The 16,691-nt window shown below is 48.3% G+C and overlaps 1 protein-coding gene across 12 annotated transcripts in view; it reads left to right on the top strand.

Moving 5' to 3' along the window:
- The first annotated feature begins 2,090 nt into the window (after nt 1–2,090).
- Nucleotides 2,091–16,691, top strand: part of LOC309885593 (dual specificity testis-specific protein kinase 2-like) — an 84,452-nt gene continuing 69,851 nt past the window's right edge. For 11 of the 12 annotated variants that reach the window (XR_014318824.1, XR_014318825.1, XR_014318827.1 and 8 more), the window contains exons 1-3: nt 2,091–2,171; nt 13,806–14,273; nt 14,344–14,398. Coding sequence is in view for 1 of the 12 variants with exons in the window: in XM_082775704.1 (XP_082631830.1) it covers nt 14,172–14,273; nt 14,344–14,398 (157 nt within the window). In the remaining 11 variants the exon portion in view is untranslated. The remainder of the gene's footprint in view (nt 2,172–13,805; nt 14,274–14,343; nt 14,399–16,691) is intronic. The other variant, XR_014318826.1, reaches the window with a different exon arrangement.

The following is a 16,691-nucleotide window of genomic DNA, read 5'->3' as shown; positions in this document are numbered from 1 at the left end:
ACAAACAAACAAACAAAAACCAACACAAAAACACCCTCCCCTCCATCCACCTTCTTATACATCCTCCTCCCTAAGCGGCACAGGGGAATGGGGGCTGTAGTCAGTCCCTAATGCTTCAACTTTGCTGCTCCTTCACAGTGACTCTTCCCTTGCTCCAACATGGGATCCCTCCCATGGGATGCTGTCCTTTCCAAACTGATCTTGTGTGGTCTTCCCACAGTCAGCAGCTCTTCAATAACTGCTCCAATATGGGTCTGTACCATGGGGTCCCTCTGTCAGGAGCAAACTGCTTCAGCACGAGTCCCCCATGGGCAGCAGCTCCCCTCAGACCCCCTGCTCCTGTGTGGGCTCCTCTCCACAGGCTGCAGCTCCAGCCTGGGTCCTGCTTCTGCAGGGGCTCTCCATGGATCACATCCTCCTCCAGGCCACATCCACCTGCTCCACTGTGGGCTCCTGGACAGCCATGCAGCACTCTGGAGAGAAAAGATTTCTGTTGCTTTTCTTGTTGAGGGTCATCATATGGAAGTAGGAGGGGCTTCAAGGCATCATGTCTGGGGCTTGGGGAGATCTGCACAAAACTCTCTTGAAGACAGCAGGTATATGTTCCTCTCCACATGTCAGTGTGCTGTTCCAGCATTGTCATTGTATTGAGGGTGTCCTGTGGTGCTTCAGAGGAAGAAGCTCTGCGATACCCCTAAAATGAAGTACCTGCCATATCTAACCAGTTGTCTTTGCTCCACCTGACTTCATTTGCTTGTGAGGAAACCACCATGGCTGGTTAATCCCTCTGAAGACAGGATTTAAGGACTCTTGCCCATGACAGCCAGCATGACTGCTCCATGTGCTCCCCCTTGCACCACGGATCACTCCCTGGGATAAATGGTGCTTCTGACTCCATGTGCCTCCGGTTGCAACAGTGTGGAGCATCCCCTGGGAGCTGGCAGTGGTAGAGGGGAGGGCAGGGACTTCTTGTGGCCCTCCTTGCTTGTGTCCCTCCCCAGTCCCTGCTGTTGGGTGGGACAGAGGCCAAGACAGGAGCACTGTGGAGGGCTAAGCATGTTTCTGTCCTGAGAGCATCATCCTGCTCTGGAGCATACTGGAGTCAATAGGATGGCGTTTATGTTTCTGGCCATGGCTGCCCAGCCTCTCTTGTCATCAGCTGTGTCTCTCCAGTCACAGCTGTCTCCCTCTTACGTACAACACATATTTTTGGTTGTCTTATCCTCATCAGGTGACCTAAATGACTCCTGGGAGCTCTTATACTGGCGCTTGCTGAAGTCTGCAGGGCATCCTCACCCCATGTCACAGCAGCATTTGTATCAGTGGAGAAACACAGTGGTGTCCATTGCACAAGTGAGGAGGTCACCCTGCTCATGCAGGTGGATAGTTGGAGCCCTTGGTGAGGGGTGCTGCACAGCTGCCCTCGACCTTTGTCCTGGCAGTGATGAGACAGGGCTGGCACCAGCTGGACAAGGAGCCTGAGCCACTGGAGATTTTGGAAGATTTGGCCTGTAGTCAGAGACAGAAATAGCAATAGAAATAGACCTCAGTCTGGGGGTGCACAAACTCTTCCAGCTTCATGCAAGTACTGCAAAGCCCTGGTGCAGGAATCTGTCTCCATTAATAAGTTCAGAGTCTAACAATGGTGTTCATATGAGATAGACATGTCCACACGTGGCATGTCTGGAATTTGAGTGGCCTTTGCTCTGAGCAGCTCTCAGCACTGGCCACAAGTGAGCACCTGGTCCCCGGGGTGCTGTCCGGGGCAGGAGCCTACTCTGTAAACCACAGCCCCACCACGGGCTGGGGCGGAAATTCTTGACCAGGAGGGGGCACCCTCACTGTGCTTCGCGAAAGAGGTGGGGTATGGGAGAACCGTAAGCTGGGTATGCGCGCTGCCGATGCTGGACGGTGGCTGTGCTCGGGGCCAACGACGGGCGCGGGCCCGGCTGGAGGGCTGCCGCCCAGGGAAGGGCCGCGGCACCTGCGAGGAGCCTGGCGGGGGCTGCCGGCGGCGTTAGGCCTTCCCTGGGGGGCGCGGCGCAAGGGGGGGCAGTGCACGGCGCGAGGGGCGGGGCCGCGCCGCGCGGGTTCACGCCGGTGCCGCGGGGGCTGAGCCGAGCCGAAGGCCTCTGGGGGGAGGGCGGCCCGGCGGGTCCCAGCAGGAGCAGGTGAGTCCGCGCCGTGCACCCCACCGCTTCCCGAGCCTCGGCCGGCGCCTGCTGCCGGGAAGCTCCTGGTGCCTCAGAGCGGGCCTCTGGGGCACGGGGCAGCTCAGCCTGCGGCAGCCCCGCTCTCCGCAGCTACTGAAGCACCCCCTGACTTTCTCTTTGCTAGCGAGAGTTTAAGGGAGCGGGAACGGTGGGAGCAGAGCACGGCAGCCCCGCCGGTGCATCACCGGGCAGCTGCCTCCAGCAGCCCTTGAAAAAGCTGTGAGGGTACGCTTTTGTCAATTAAGCCCAGATGGGTTCAAGGGAAGGAGGCTGACCTGGTTTTAGTCACAAGATCCTGACTTAATCCTACAGGCCTGAGTGGTGAGGCTGAGTTGGACAGGGGATGGGGGAGAGCCGTGTAGGAGGGTAGTAGTGAGGAGGAGCAGCCTAGGGAGATGAGCAGTTCAGAGGGTCCTCAAGCCTGAGCTGATCCTGAGCTGAGGATGGGGCAAAGCTGGGTGATCTTCCAGCTGCTGCTGCTGCTCCTGGGACCTGCTTGTTGGTCTGCAGAGAACAGTGTCTCTAACGGTGTCTATGGTTTTAATTTAGAGAAGGACTGTGAGCATTTTGGAAGACTGCAGTAAAGAAGTAGATACTGAGAGGGGAAGAAAACAGTTTGTGCTTGTGCATGAATCTTTTGGGCTGCTTCTCCTTTCCACCTCTCCTCATGTCCAAACAAGTAATTTGCTTCTGATGTTGCTTGAACAATTCTGGCTCAAAGTGGTTTGCTGAAGGAGAACTGTTTTCAGCCCGGTCTGTGCTTTGCAGAAAAGGTCCTGCTTCCCCTGCCCTTTCCTTTCCACATGCCCAGGGCCTCATTCTTCCATTTCTCTGACAAGTTCAGCAATTCCAGTGTAGAAACAGTACTGAAGAGAGAGCACACTCTGGGCCTGGAGGATCCTGCCTCAGCTTCAATCCCAAATGCATCTTGTTTTTCTTAAGAAAAGAGTAACTCTATAGGGGAAACTGAACTGGAGGCTATGTAAAACCTGCATGCAAAGTGTAGGTAAAAGTGTGGGATAAACAAATGATAAAAAGGTAGCACTGAGTGTTGTGAATGGATTGCAGTTATCTTGCAAGGTCAGTCACAGCATAGCACAAACCTGCAAGGGGCTAAACAAATGACAGCTGGAGCTGAAGTGAACAAAGCAGATGTACCTGCATGTGGATGATTATAAATCACAAGGTAAGCGTTACAGTGTACTGTCCCCAGACCAAAAAAAAAAAAAAAAAAAAAAAGGTAAAATCAAGCTGGACCTGAGCAGTGAGGCTGAGAGATGCACTGGGATATCAGTTAATCACAAAATGGACCTTCCAGTATCAAAAAGATCAGGCAATAATGAGAACCCTGACAGGGTCCTGCAGTTCACTCATCCCACATCCCTTCACTGTGTTTGGCTGGAGCTGGGGCTCAGTCACTGAGGGCACCCAAATTGTATTTCCTTGTCCATTTTCCATCATGTCTTACTCTGCTGAGGTGCTCTTGCAGGATCTTTGCTACCTGTGCCAGACATGGAGGTTGTGTATGGTGATGAGGTACAGCTGTGTTTCCAGTGACTCTGCGTCACTGGCTTGCCAGGCAATGTCCTCTTTGTTCCATAAATCCCTCAGCAGGCCCCACTGCTGATGCTTGCTGTTGATATGTTGTTACTATTTTCTCTTTAAGTTAATAACCCCCTGATCTTATGGTGTGATGCAATCTGTACTTTGTGCCATTTCAGAGGGTCCCAAAGCAATGTGTAAGCTCGTTGTGTTCAGCAGCTGGAGGTCCTCTCACAATCAAAGCACCTTTCAACACCAGTTGGCAAAGCTTTCAGGAGCATGCTCAGTCTTGTTAGATTGTACCCCAATGCATCTGTGCCTGGGAATTGACATGGGAGTTACCTGGAGGTCATGGTGTGTAAATAGGGAAGCCCCTGTGAGACAAGGGTAAGAGGCAGAAGCTGTGATTTTTTTTTTTTTTTTTTTTTTTTGTCACCTCCCTGCTTTTTTCTGTATGTAGAAACTTGCTGCTTGTGTGTCTTTTGAGCACTGAAGCTGTTTTTCATCTGGAAGGCTGGGAGCCTTATTCAGCTGGAGTTTAACACATCAGGGCTTCTGGGCCTTTAAAGAAAACACTTCTGGGTCATTTCTATCATTTAGGTCTTGCATATTCCATCTTCTCTAAAGGTAGATTTTGTAATGAAAACTTCATGTAAAGCAGTAGATTGTTTTTCTGGAAAGTAAGCCTACGGGGTTTTGGCTTAGAGCAAAGTCTCTGAAGCCACTTTCAACTTTGAGCATTGATAGCAACTGCTTTGGCATCTGTCCCACCTGATATTTACTGAGTGATTAAGGCCAGAGATGTAAACCTGTGGCTACCAAGTCTGAAATGTCACTGCAGCCATTTAACAAGTGGTTGGCCAGTGCTGTTTTCCTCCCCTGTCCTCAGTGACATTAACAGCACAGGCAATTCTGACCTGTCTTGCTTTAATGTGATGAGTGGTTGAGTTTAGAAAAAGTTCTTGTAATGTGAGTCAATTCCTTACAGCTCTAAGTTTGTTGAAGGTGCTAGAATTACAATAGGTGTAAATGGCCCATGATGTCCAGGGAGAGTTATGCTGCATGAGCCATGTCTTCACAAGTCTCCTCCTTGACAGGTCAATTTCTGTTGAGGTTTCTCTTTGCTGAGGTAAGAGCTGCTGCTCTCTCTGCTTGGGGTAAAAGCAGGCACCAGTAGTAGCCACTAGTGAGGTCATCTCAGGGCATAGGCTGGCTAGGGGGCTGGAGAGGCAGCTGCATTCCGGTGCACAAAGCCACAGTGGTCACAAGTCTGATGTTTTGGGAGTCTGTGCCCCACAAACCTAGTATCTCGAGGCTGGTCTAGGGAGGATGGAGTGATGTTAGGGGTGTGTGTGAAGAGACTACAGTGGGCAATACTGATGAGGCACAGTGAGCCATGATACCAAGCTATGCAGCTTCTGCCCAAAGTATACTCTGGTGCTAAAGTTTATGTAGTTTCAAAAGGTTTATTAGGCAGATTCAAAGAAGAAAAAAACATGCATTAAGAGCTATTCAATACAAAACATCATCAGTTATTCAGTAGGTCCCCTGTTGAAAAAAAACACTGGAGTTTGAAAAGGCTTTCTCAGAAGGTAGCAAGCCTCCTGCAATGCTCTGCACTTTCTGCATTCTAGATGCGACTGAGCATCCTCAGGTAAGGATGTAAATTCATCATGTCCATTAGATGCAATTCAGTCTGACCTGGCCCAGGTGTTCCCTTGCAGATTGCTCAGAAATAGAGAAAAGGCATCTGGCTTTGAGGAAGAGCACTTGTGTGAATCTATCTGCAGGAACTGCTCTTCTTTGCTCAATTGAGCCACAGGAAGTAAGACCTTGGAAGGCAAAGGAGCAGAGCCTTTTCTGTAAGCCTGGGGGCAAGTGGAGTCCTTCTCACCCCCTTGAGGCTCAAGCTTGACATCCTACCTTAACAGGGCTCATCATGTGGCAAGTTACTTAACTTGCTTTTAAATGTTTTAGTCTTAGTTTTTCCATCTCTTAGCAATAACAAAGTCTTCCTTCTTTATGGTACTGGACTAGTAATGCTTATGAACTGTATGGAGCTGGTATTGCTCTAGGGATTCAGTCTGCTTTGTTACATTGGTAAGAAAATGTCTTAGGTACAAATCTATTTCTCTTTCTGGGTTTCTGTGGTCCTTTGGTAGCTGCTGAGTGATAACTTATTCCTTGGTGACTTTCTGCATTCAGTGTCCCTCGCATTAGTTGGCTGTGAAGTTGTGTGGGGAGCTGTTGGAAACAGCTTGCTTGCCTTTAGAAACTTATGATGTATTGTAGTGCAAATACTGCTTGTTTGTATAGCATTACATGGAGAAATGGATTTAAGTGGAGTAAATGATTGATTTGCCTAGTAGGGGTAGCCTGCCTTTCTGAGTATAGGAGATCTGGTCAGGTTATCAGCCAGCTATGGGAAAGTTAAACCTCCCATAAGTCATTGGGTTTTTAATAAGCCCCTGGTGGATTATGTTATATATGGAGTGGTAATTCATGTTGAGAAAATGGTTGATATTAATAAAGAAGGGGGAGGTTTGGGAATATGGCCATGGGGGTTGGAAAGCCCCGTGGTTGAAATAACATTAGACTCTTAACGACGAGGCCATCAGGAATATAAAAGAGTTTAGAGGGAACAAAGAAGGGTGATTCAGGAGACCCCATGCAGTCTCCGGTTTCTTGTTCCCCAGCTGGTTCTCTTGTTCTCCAGCCCTTAAGGCATGGATGTTTCTGGGTGTTTGCTGTTGTTGTTACATTCAAAGTTGTTTGACCAATGAAAAGTTGTTTTGAAAAGAACTGCAGTGGAGAGAAGGGTATAAGAGGGGAGCCTGCCCTCAAGATAAAAAAAGGCAACACGATGAAGTTACATCAATAAAGAAGCAGGAAAAAGAAGTGAAGAGGAACAGGCTGGGAGAATGGAGACCAGGGCGGGAGCAGGCACATTGAAGATAGGTTTGGCCAGACTCAGCAAACTGCTCAGAGAAGCTCACACAGAAAGTCTCTGGAAATAGGTGCACTGGAGCTGGAGAGAAGCTCGAGCTGAGAGAAGCGGACCTGTGCACACAACTGCGTCTCACTGGTAAGCAGTTGCGCATTATGGAGAATCACATGTCCTTAGGAACAAAGACTGTCCTGGTAACCTTACAGCTTATTCTCCTTATTAACAATTGGACAGTTTATGAGCCTGAAATATGGGACCAAACTGAGGTCAAGGTGTGGGACTCTGCAACTAAAAACGACAAGGTTGCAGTGGGATTGCTCGGCACCTGAGAGCAGTCTCTGAGGCCTTGAAGAGCCATGTGGAGCCACAATCACAAACATGTGGCTTGCCAGATAGTGAGGGAGCTGCGGGCTCCTTTACTGATCCGACTGCTAGGCCATGGGCCCCTCTGCTGCTACAGCCATCGAAGGCCTTTGCTGTTACGCCCCCTGTTGACCTGAACGTGCCTTTTGACCCAGGCCTCATTGGCCTTGAAAAGGAGATGGATATGCTTTTCTTCGATCTGGGAAGAACGGGATACATAAGGCCTGAAGACCGAGTTGCTTGACAACTTAAAGCGAGACATATCGTTCAAAGGGAATGGAAAATGGAGACTTGTTAGTAATCAAGAAAAGGAATCGAAAATGGAGACTGTTAAGTCATGGAACTTAAAGGGTTGTTTGTTACCTTTCCTGATTTTACACATGTATAGGCGTACTCGAGTTTAGTATGTAAAGCAATGTTCTGTATATTTAGAATGTTTGATGTTCGTGTGTGCATGTTGGTGGAGCGTAGACTCCCCATACACCCAGCACTGTTTACTTGCCTTTTGTACCTTTTATAGCTTTTATAGCTTTTATGCCTTTTATAAGTATTTGTTTTATAAATATTACAAAATTCAGATTGATTTGAGACCTCATTTATAACAATTAGGTATGACAAGGAGCAGCAAGAGGAAATCTCAGAGAGGAGGAAAAGGGGAGAGTAGCCCTGTCTGCTCGAAGCAAGCTCAGTTCATACTACTGATGCTGGCAGTGGTGGCCCCCAGTCTTGTGTCCCCATGGCAGCACCGCTGAAACAGGAGCCAGATGTGCTTGTGCAGCCTCAGAGTTTGAGAACTCTGCAGCTGACAGACATGAATCCTTCATTGGCCCTGCATAAGCAGCTGGCTGTCCCCCACCTAGGCTCATTGTCTCAGGGCACATCTGGTGCTGTAAGGGAGCTTTTGGGAAGCCCAACTCGGCTTCCCAGAGTGATTGGGATGGAGCTTCAGAGGTGCAAGGAGGAGCTGGATATGTCCTGTGCCACATCAGCACTCCATGGCAGTGTGTATGTGTGTGTGGGAGGTGTCAGGGTGGGTCCTGGAACAAGTTGGACGGATACGTGGGATGCCTCAGGGGTGTTGATGTGTGCCAAAGAGTCAGGCTGACAATTTCCACCCTGACATAGGAGGATGTGAGCACTCTTATTCCTCTCTCGCAAGACTTGACCTGAAGGTTGCTGACTGGGACCATCTCCCCAGCTCTGCACAGCCAAGCTACAGGGGTCTGGGCGAGGGATGAGCACAGAGCAGGGATGCAGTGCTTGAAAGTGCTGTGGAGATGCTGGACTTCTGGGAAAGCACTCATCTGTGGCACAGAGCTGGATCTGGTTACCTTCATCTCAGACTAGAGGCTTTTAAATTATCTCATACAGCCTTCAGCAGGTAGATTGTAGTTTTAGACCCTGTGTAGAGATAAGAGAGACTCCATGCCCTCTGGTACTCTCTTGCTGGCCTCCTGCATTTAGGACCTTTGTTAGCTTTGTTTAGATTATGAAGTGAACTAATCTATTTGTGTTTCCAATTAAAAAACAAAACAAAAAAAAAAAACAAACACTGCCATTGCCTAAAACCTGGAGTCTCAGTCACATTTCTTTGCTGTAATACAGTCTTGAAGACTGAATGTTGCTGGCCTGTCAGTGTGGCCAGGATAGCATAGATGCGTGGCTGGCTACTCTGCTGATGAGTACCTGTGAAGTTTTGGGTGGCAGAGACTAAGAAGTGGGCTAACTGAAATGAGCCTTCTTTAATGCTGATATATTTAAGAGGATTAATTACCTCCAACTTTGTGTAGTTTGAAAATGGAAGGTTTGTTTCTGTGTTTCAGTTGCATCCTGCAATGAAATCAGGTCTAAAAGTTACATTTTTCCAGCATTGATAAACCTTTAAAGCACCGCACTCTCTTCAAAGCCTGCTGAAATGATTTTTCTCTATTGTTGCAAGAAGACTAAGAAGCAGAAAAACCTTTTTCTTCCCCTTATCTATGAAAGACTGAGACAATTTGCTTCAAATTCTCTGTCTTTCAATATTTTCTTTTAAGCTGTCTGGAGAGATCAGTTGTTTAGCCCTAGTGTTTGGGTGAGCCAGCTGCTCAGAAAAATACCATATGAAATGCTGTAAATGGATTTCAGCTTTATCTGCTGGATATTTACTACAGTCCTGCTTGGGTGGGAGAGTGAAAATTGTGCAAGAGGAAAAAAGTGCCGGGGCTTCTTAGCTTACAAGGGGCAGAATTTTTCCCAGGATGACCCCTCTGATGTAGCAGGGTCCCACAACAGGTGTACCAGCAGGTCTGTGTCCCCTGCTGGACTCAAGTCTGTTGCCAAGATGCCTCCTGCTTGGGGACCCACCACTGTCTCCTTCCTATTGCACTGCCCTGCTCAACATGGGGATGGTTTGGTCTGAGGTGGCACATCTGCAAAGGTTCTGGAGTGAATTCAGCAGTTGTGGTGGTTTTACTCACATGGGCAGCCGAGTTTCTCTGCTCTCTCACTCCCCCTGCCCAAAGGAGAAGAAGGAGAAAATACAATGGATAGGGCTCAGGGGTTGAAATAAGGATGGGGAGATCACTCAACAATTATTGTCACAGGCAAAACAGACTCAGCATAGGAGATTAGAAAAAAATATTACCTATTACTAACAAGCTAGAGCTAAGAAACAAAGGAAAAAAAAAAACAAAAACAAAACACCTTCCCTCCACCCACCCTCTTCCACCTCCTCCCCCTGAGCGATGCTGGGGAATGGGGGCTGTGGTCAGTCTATAGCACTTCATTTCTCCCACTCCTTCATGGTCACTCTCTTCCTCTGCTCCAATGTGGGGTCCTTCCCACAGGATGCTGTCCTTCTGGAACTGATTCTGTGTTGACTTTCCACAGCTCTACAAGAACTGCTCCAATATGGGTCCATACCACAGGGTCCATCCATCAGGAGCAAACTGCTCCAGCATGGGTCTGCCATGGGTGGCAGCTCCCCCCATGTCACCTGTTCCTGCTTGGGCTCCTCTCCATGGTCTACAGGTCCAGCCCAGAGTCTGCTCCAGTGGGGGTTCTCCACAAGCCACAGCCTCCTTCAGGTCAGATCCACCTGCTCCTCCATAGGCTGCACTGTGGAAATCTACTCTGCTGTGGTAATACTATGGGTTGCAGGGGGACAGCCTGCTCCTTTGTGGGCCTCTCCACAGGTCATAGGGGAACTTAGCTCCGGTGCCTGGAGCACCTCAGACACCTGATGATTGGTATCTGCTCATCCAGAGGTTTCAAAGACCTTAAAATCTTAAGACCTTAAATTCAGTTTATCATGGTCAGTGTTTTTCTAGGAATGGCCTCAGAAGAGCAGGGTTTTGTGGTCCATCCAGGCTGTCCCCATCCCACATGGCAGCCAGCATCAGAGTTGGACCCATTGGACCCTTTTTCCATCACCTGCTTCTAGTTTGTAGGAACAGCAGTCAACAGGAAATGGGTCCCCATTAGCTGTCTGCTCCACTCAGCTCATTCCTTATCTCTAAGGTACAAAGGTACTGTTGGAGTATGGTTCGTAGGTTCACTGGGCCCTCTCCAAAATGGTGCCTTGAGTAATTCTGTGACTGAGCCATTTGCTAATGGTTTTCCACATGTAAAATCAAGTTATTCCCCACCTGGTTCCTAGAGTGCAGAAACAGATGGTGAAGAGCTTGTACAACTGCAGCTGTTTATTGAACATATACCTGGCACAAACAGTATTTTATTACTGCTGTAGTGAGTTTCTGGAGCACCCACACCTTGGCACATGGCTGTCTCTAGCATTGGTACAATCTTGCAGACAGCAGGTAGCAAATGCTTGGGGAAAACACGCAAAGTGTGCAGTAGAGGACCTGTGGGGCAGGAAATGATGTCTTCTCCATGACAACAGACAACAGTAATTCTCCTTGATGGGAGGTTTACCTTACATACCAGAATGTTGATCAAGACCAGTAAGGTGCTGTTACTGCTATTTGGCATTTGATGAAAGATGGATACAGAGGCTCATTCAACATGTGGGGAGCCAATGATACTGCATGGAAGTAATAAAGGCTCAAGCCTTTATTCCAGTTTAGAACTCTGGCCATCTGCACCAAGAACAATCCTTGAGCTAAAAATAATCTCTTGGCTTTTAAGAGCCACACTGAGTGGTTAAGATTTGCTTGTGGATACCCCAAAGATAAGGGGTCTAGCTTTCACCAGCTGTAGAGCATGTTTGGGTTTGTAAAGAGCCCTTTGTGTGTTGACAATACAGTCCCCACATCCTTTCCAGGCCCTTCCACGGCCTCCAGCCCTCATCTCTGCCTGTGAAAGGAGGCAAGTTACTGTAATTGCTCTTATCCATGCTTGGAAGCAGATGCAGCCTCTGAAACATTTTAGCAGTAAGGTCACAGTATCTTTTTTCCATGCTAATGCATTTTTCTTGATGAAGAGGGTGGGTTGGGGATGTTCTAGCTAGCTCAAATGCTTGACGGTTCCCACATGCTGAGCTTTCTTTAAACACCCACATGCCCTGCTTTGTTTTTCAATTTGTATAGTGTCAATTAGATATTAGGGGAAAATGTTTTATATATGCTGGTAATATAAGTGCCTTTTAACATCAGTTGGGAATCTTATACCATGAGTCTTCAGAACTAAAATAAAATTCATGGCAAATGCATAAAGAATGTAGCAAAGGGAGCAGAAATAGATGGTAACTGTGTGGGATTAAGCTTGTGATTGTTGAGTTATACTTTTTTTCCCCTCTCTTCTGCACCTTTCTTTTTCAAACAGTACGCCTTGTCAATCATCATCCATTTTGAAAGGTGAGCTAATTTAAAGCCTTTGTTGCTGGCTGTCCTGTAGCATGTCTTTTCCTTTGCTCTTGTCTTATTTTTCTTCCTTCAAAATACCCACAGATTTTCCATCAGGTGGGCAATGGTTTGGTATTTTGTGTGCATGGGAAGTGTAACTGGAGAGACCTCCATACAGGAGCCTTTGCAAGTAGTTTAGTAAAACTAACCAGAAATTTGGTGCAAAAAAGCCAAGTTCTCACTGGGATAATGTGGTGCCTGAATCCTTAACCTTGCTGGAAGCCAAACTGTATCTTAGCTGCCTAAATATCTTTTTGTATTTTAGCCTGATGAGTCTTTATCAGTTTTGTGATAAACATGTCAAGTTGGTTCAGTATGTGTAGACATGCAGGAGCTGGAGTTCAGTGCTCCTTGGAGGAGAGGATCATCCTGTCTTCTCCTCTGTACGCTTTGTCTTTGCAGGGAGGGAAGCAAGTAGGTTGATGGTGGAACCACTCCCTTTCTGCTTATCTTCAAAAATGTTGTTTGCTAAAGTTTAAAGTTAAGGAGTATAATTATCTTCATTAAAAATGAAGAAATCCTTGAGAAATCCTTCTTTTTAAGGCCGGAATAGCTTAAGAGCTTGTCTCGTTTATAGTATCAGACGTAGCCTTTCATCTGGAAATGTGCTTTTTGGTTAGGTTGCTTTCTGAACAACTTGTATCTTGTTTTGAAGTTGTTAGAGATCAAGACTGTATCCAGATCAGGATTTCTAACACTTAGTTCCTCCATAAGTATCACATGTCTAGAAAAGGGATTTGAATCCTGGGGTTTACATTTTTGCAGCAGGTCTTGGGCCTGGTTGGATGCTTGGGGCAGGATGGAGCTGGCTGTGCATGGTGTCTCAGAGGGCCAGGCTGCTGGGTCCTGAACCCGCTAGAGGTGGGTGGCTCAGGAGCCTAAGTGCTCTGTTGCCGCACTGCAGGCATAAACCCCATGTGACTGTCTGGTCCTCCTGGGCCTTTTCCAGGCTGTAGCCTGCTGTAGTGGTTGGGCCTGAGCAGCACCTTTGGCCCCATGGTTGCCTTTGCAGGGTGTGTGTCTGGGGATGGTTGATGCCTCTCTGCTGGCCATGGCAGCTGCTGCAGCCTCTATGAACTGGTGCCATGTTAGCATTCACAGGCAGTGCTGAGCCTTACAAGGGAGCTGGGACTTTCACCACAGCATGAAGATCACAGAATTATAGGGTTTGGAAAGGACCTCAAGAGATCATTGGGTCCAGCCCCCCTGCCAAAGCAGGTTCCCTAGGGCAGCCTGCCCAGGTAGGCATCCAGACGGGCCTTGAATATCTCCAGGGAAGGAGACTCCACAACCTCCCTGGGCAGCCTGTTCCAGTGCTCCGTCACCCTCACCGTGAAGTTCTTTTGCATGTTGGTGTGGAACTTCCTGTGATCCATTTTTTGCCCATTGCCCCTTGTCCTGTCCCCACAGACCACTAAAAAGAGGTTGGCCAAATCCTTCAGTCTCCTACACTTAAGATATTTGTAAACATTAATAAGATCCCCTCTCAGTCTTCTTTTCTCAAGGCTGAGCAGACCTAGGTCTCTCAGCCTTTCCTCATAGGGAAGATGTTCCAGCCCCCCTATTACCTTTGTGGCCCTCTGCTGGACTCTTTCCAGGAGGTCCCTGTATTTTTTTCTGTCTTTTTTGTACCGGGGAGCCCAGAACTGGACACAGTACTCCAGGTGAGGCCTGACCAGGGCAGAGTAGAGGGGGAGGATTTTCTCCCTTGACCTGCTGGCCACGCTCCCTTTAATGCATGCCAGGATCCCCTTGGCCTTCTTGGCCATGAGGGCACACTGCTGGCTCATGGTCAACCTGTCATCCACCAGGATCCCCAGCTCCTTCTCCTCAGAGCTCCTCTCCAGCAGGTCATCTCCCCAGCCCCTACTGATCCATGCGGTTGTTCCTTCCCAGGTGCAGGACTCTACACTTGCTCTTGGTAAACTTCATTTGGTTTCTTCCTGCCCAGCTCTTCAGGCTGTCCAGGTCTTGCTGAATGGCAGCACAGCCTTCTGGTGTGTCAGCTACTCCTCCCAGCTTTGTATCATCGGCGTACTTGCTGAGAGTGGACATTATTCCCTCATCAAGGTCGTCAATGAAGATGTTGAACAAGACCAGACCCAGCACCAACTCCTGGGGAACACCGCTTCGCACAGGTCTCCAGCTGGACTCTGCGCCACCAATCATCACCCTCTGAGCTCAGCCAGTCAGCCAGTTCTCAACCCACCTTACTGTCCACTCCTCTATCCCACACTTCTGCAGCTTTGCTAGCAGGATGTCATGGGAGACAGTATCAAAAGCCTTGCTAAAGTCAAGGTAGATGACGTCCACTGCTCTCCCCCCACCTACTCAGCTGGTGATGCCATCATAGAAGGCAACAAGGTTGGTCGAGGATGATTTCCCCTTGGTGAATCCATGCTGACTACTCCTCATAACCTTCCTTCTCTTACAGTTGCTTGGAGATGGCATCCAGAACAAGCTGTTCCAACACCTTTCCAGGGACAGAGGTGAGACTGACTGGCCTAAATCACTTCTATAAACCCACTCAGGGTTTACAGGTTAATTAGCTATGAGATTTTCTAAATAAAACGAACAAAAAAGAAAATGTCTCACCTTTTTAGATTTTACTACTTATATACCTTGTTTGTCCAAATACTTCAGAAACAGTTTTTTGATCTTTAACATATGCGGTACTTCCTTCCTTCAGTTTCTCTTCACTGCTTTATTGTGATTTCTTATGTCTTTCCAGTTCCTGTAGGTGGGAAAACTCCAAAAGAAGACTCAGGTTTGCTTTTCAGAATGGCGGCTAATTTCAAGTGAATCTGTCAAGGAGCAAGTTCTCTTCACTGACATTTTTATATAGCCTTCAAGACTTTCCTGTCTGCCTGTGAGTAACATGCCTGGCTGCGGTAGGCATGGCGTCAGTGTGTCTCACAGTCCTGCAGAGCTGGAAGGTGCCACACACAGATGAAGCTCCCCACCTGCTGTGGGCACAGCTGAAGGCATGGGGATATGCATCTTTTTCTCCAGAAGGTGGTAGAAGTGGCACCATGTTTTCCATCTCTCTCCCCTCTTCCTGCAGGCAGGACAGCTTTGAAGGGGACAAGCATCTCCTTTGAAGCTGTAGGGGAGCCTGGCACAACAGGGCCAGGGCAGCTGGTAGCAATGTGTGCAGGTTTGGTGGCTTCTCCAAGCCTGCTCTCCTCACATAGACTGAATTACAGCAGGGAAAATCTGGGAGCTCCAGGAATATGAGTAGCTGCCCATGTGTTTTGTTCACTCAGACAGAAGTGCAGCTTTGGATGCTTCAAACCTCGTGGGTGATATGAGGATGTGCTCTGCCTGTGGGTGCAGGCATTTCTTCTGAGACAGACCTTAGTGCTCTGCATCTCTCTCCCACCCTCTGCCCCTCCTTCCCTGGCTCCTAGGAAGTCTTGAAATAAATCTTTGCATTTTGAAAGGCTGTTTTCTTCCCCGGCCTACATGTCAACACTAATCTGGGGACAAAAAGCCACATTTATAAAAAGAAAATAAAGTCTTGGCTCCCACTCACTAACATAATACAAGGGCCCATTCCCAGCATTTTGAGGATGTTGTGGGGATTGTTGTGGACAAAGGGGCAATTGATGAACTAGGTCATGGCAGGAAGAGATGGTATGTGGGAAAAGCACTGAACAGAGAGGCCTCTGAAAAGAAAGCCATTCCCCATGGAAGAGACAGTCCCCCAGGAGCTTGCTTGACTTGTTTGTGCCTGTGCTGGATCACCCTGCAGGCAGGAAGGATTCTAAGAAGGTGAGGGGAGAGAGGCACCTGTACATGTCCTGCTGTATGGAGGAAAATCTCTAATTTCCATTTCTTTACTAGAGTGGAAGGAGAGGCTTTTGGAGCCTGCTGGTTAAGTGTTTGTGTCTCCAGGGGCTAGAGCAGCAGCTGGGGGTGTGGTACTCACCACAGCTCTGTTAGTGAGTGACTGGTGCTCCTTTGTGAATCTGTGGCTTGCTGCATTAACTCTTTCTCTATCCATACAGCAAGAGAGAGCAAACCTTTGTCATGAGTTTGAGTGCACCCTCAGGGTGCATCCTTGAGACTGGAAGGTCTCCTGCTGTTCAGAGCAACCCTTTGCCATTCCTTCTCCATGTTTCTTTGGTAGCATGAGGTCATCAGGACCCATCCAGCTTGGCAATGTCCACTTATGTCCTGGCCAATTCTGCAGAATGTAAAGGAACTCCTCTGTTTCTTGCTGTCTGAGTGTAAAACACTGCTCACTTGTCCCGTACCTGAAGCATATCCTGTGTCCGCCCTTCAGCTTGGTGGCTCTGTGTGCTGAGCACAACCTTGAGTGAAAAATAGCACCTTGCTGTATCCTTCTACCACCTTATGCTGGTGCCTTGCCTTGCTGCAGCCATGCCCCCAGCACTGCCAAAGCTATGCTGTGTTGCATACCGGAGAGAGATCTGGGTTAATTGTTCCCGTGGAAAGGTAATGCCTTGAATGACAGCCAGAGTATGGTGTCTTTTAGCAATGGTGAGTCTGATTGACTTGTGAAGTTGGTTCTTTCCCTTGTTTCAGAATGATCCCCTTCCCTTGCACTGGTGTGCAGCGTGCTGCCTGGGTGCTGGCAGTGCGGGAGGAGTCTGTCAGGGCTGCCTGTCAGAAGCAGTGACTGTCCCAAGACAAAAACCTCCAGGCAGGTCCCTGCAACATCATCCCATCATATGAGGTTCCTGGCTTGTCTGCCATTGAGTCAAAGTGGGCGTAAAGCAGGGTGCTCTAACTTCTTTTACACTAAATGCCTGATCT

Source organism: Aythya marila, assembly GCF_965140915.1.
Source record: "Aythya marila genome assembly, chromosome: 19".
Classification (NCBI taxonomy): Eukaryota; Metazoa; Chordata; class Aves; order Anseriformes; family Anatidae; genus Aythya; species Aythya marila.
This window is presented reverse-complemented; position numbering and strand designations above follow the sequence as displayed.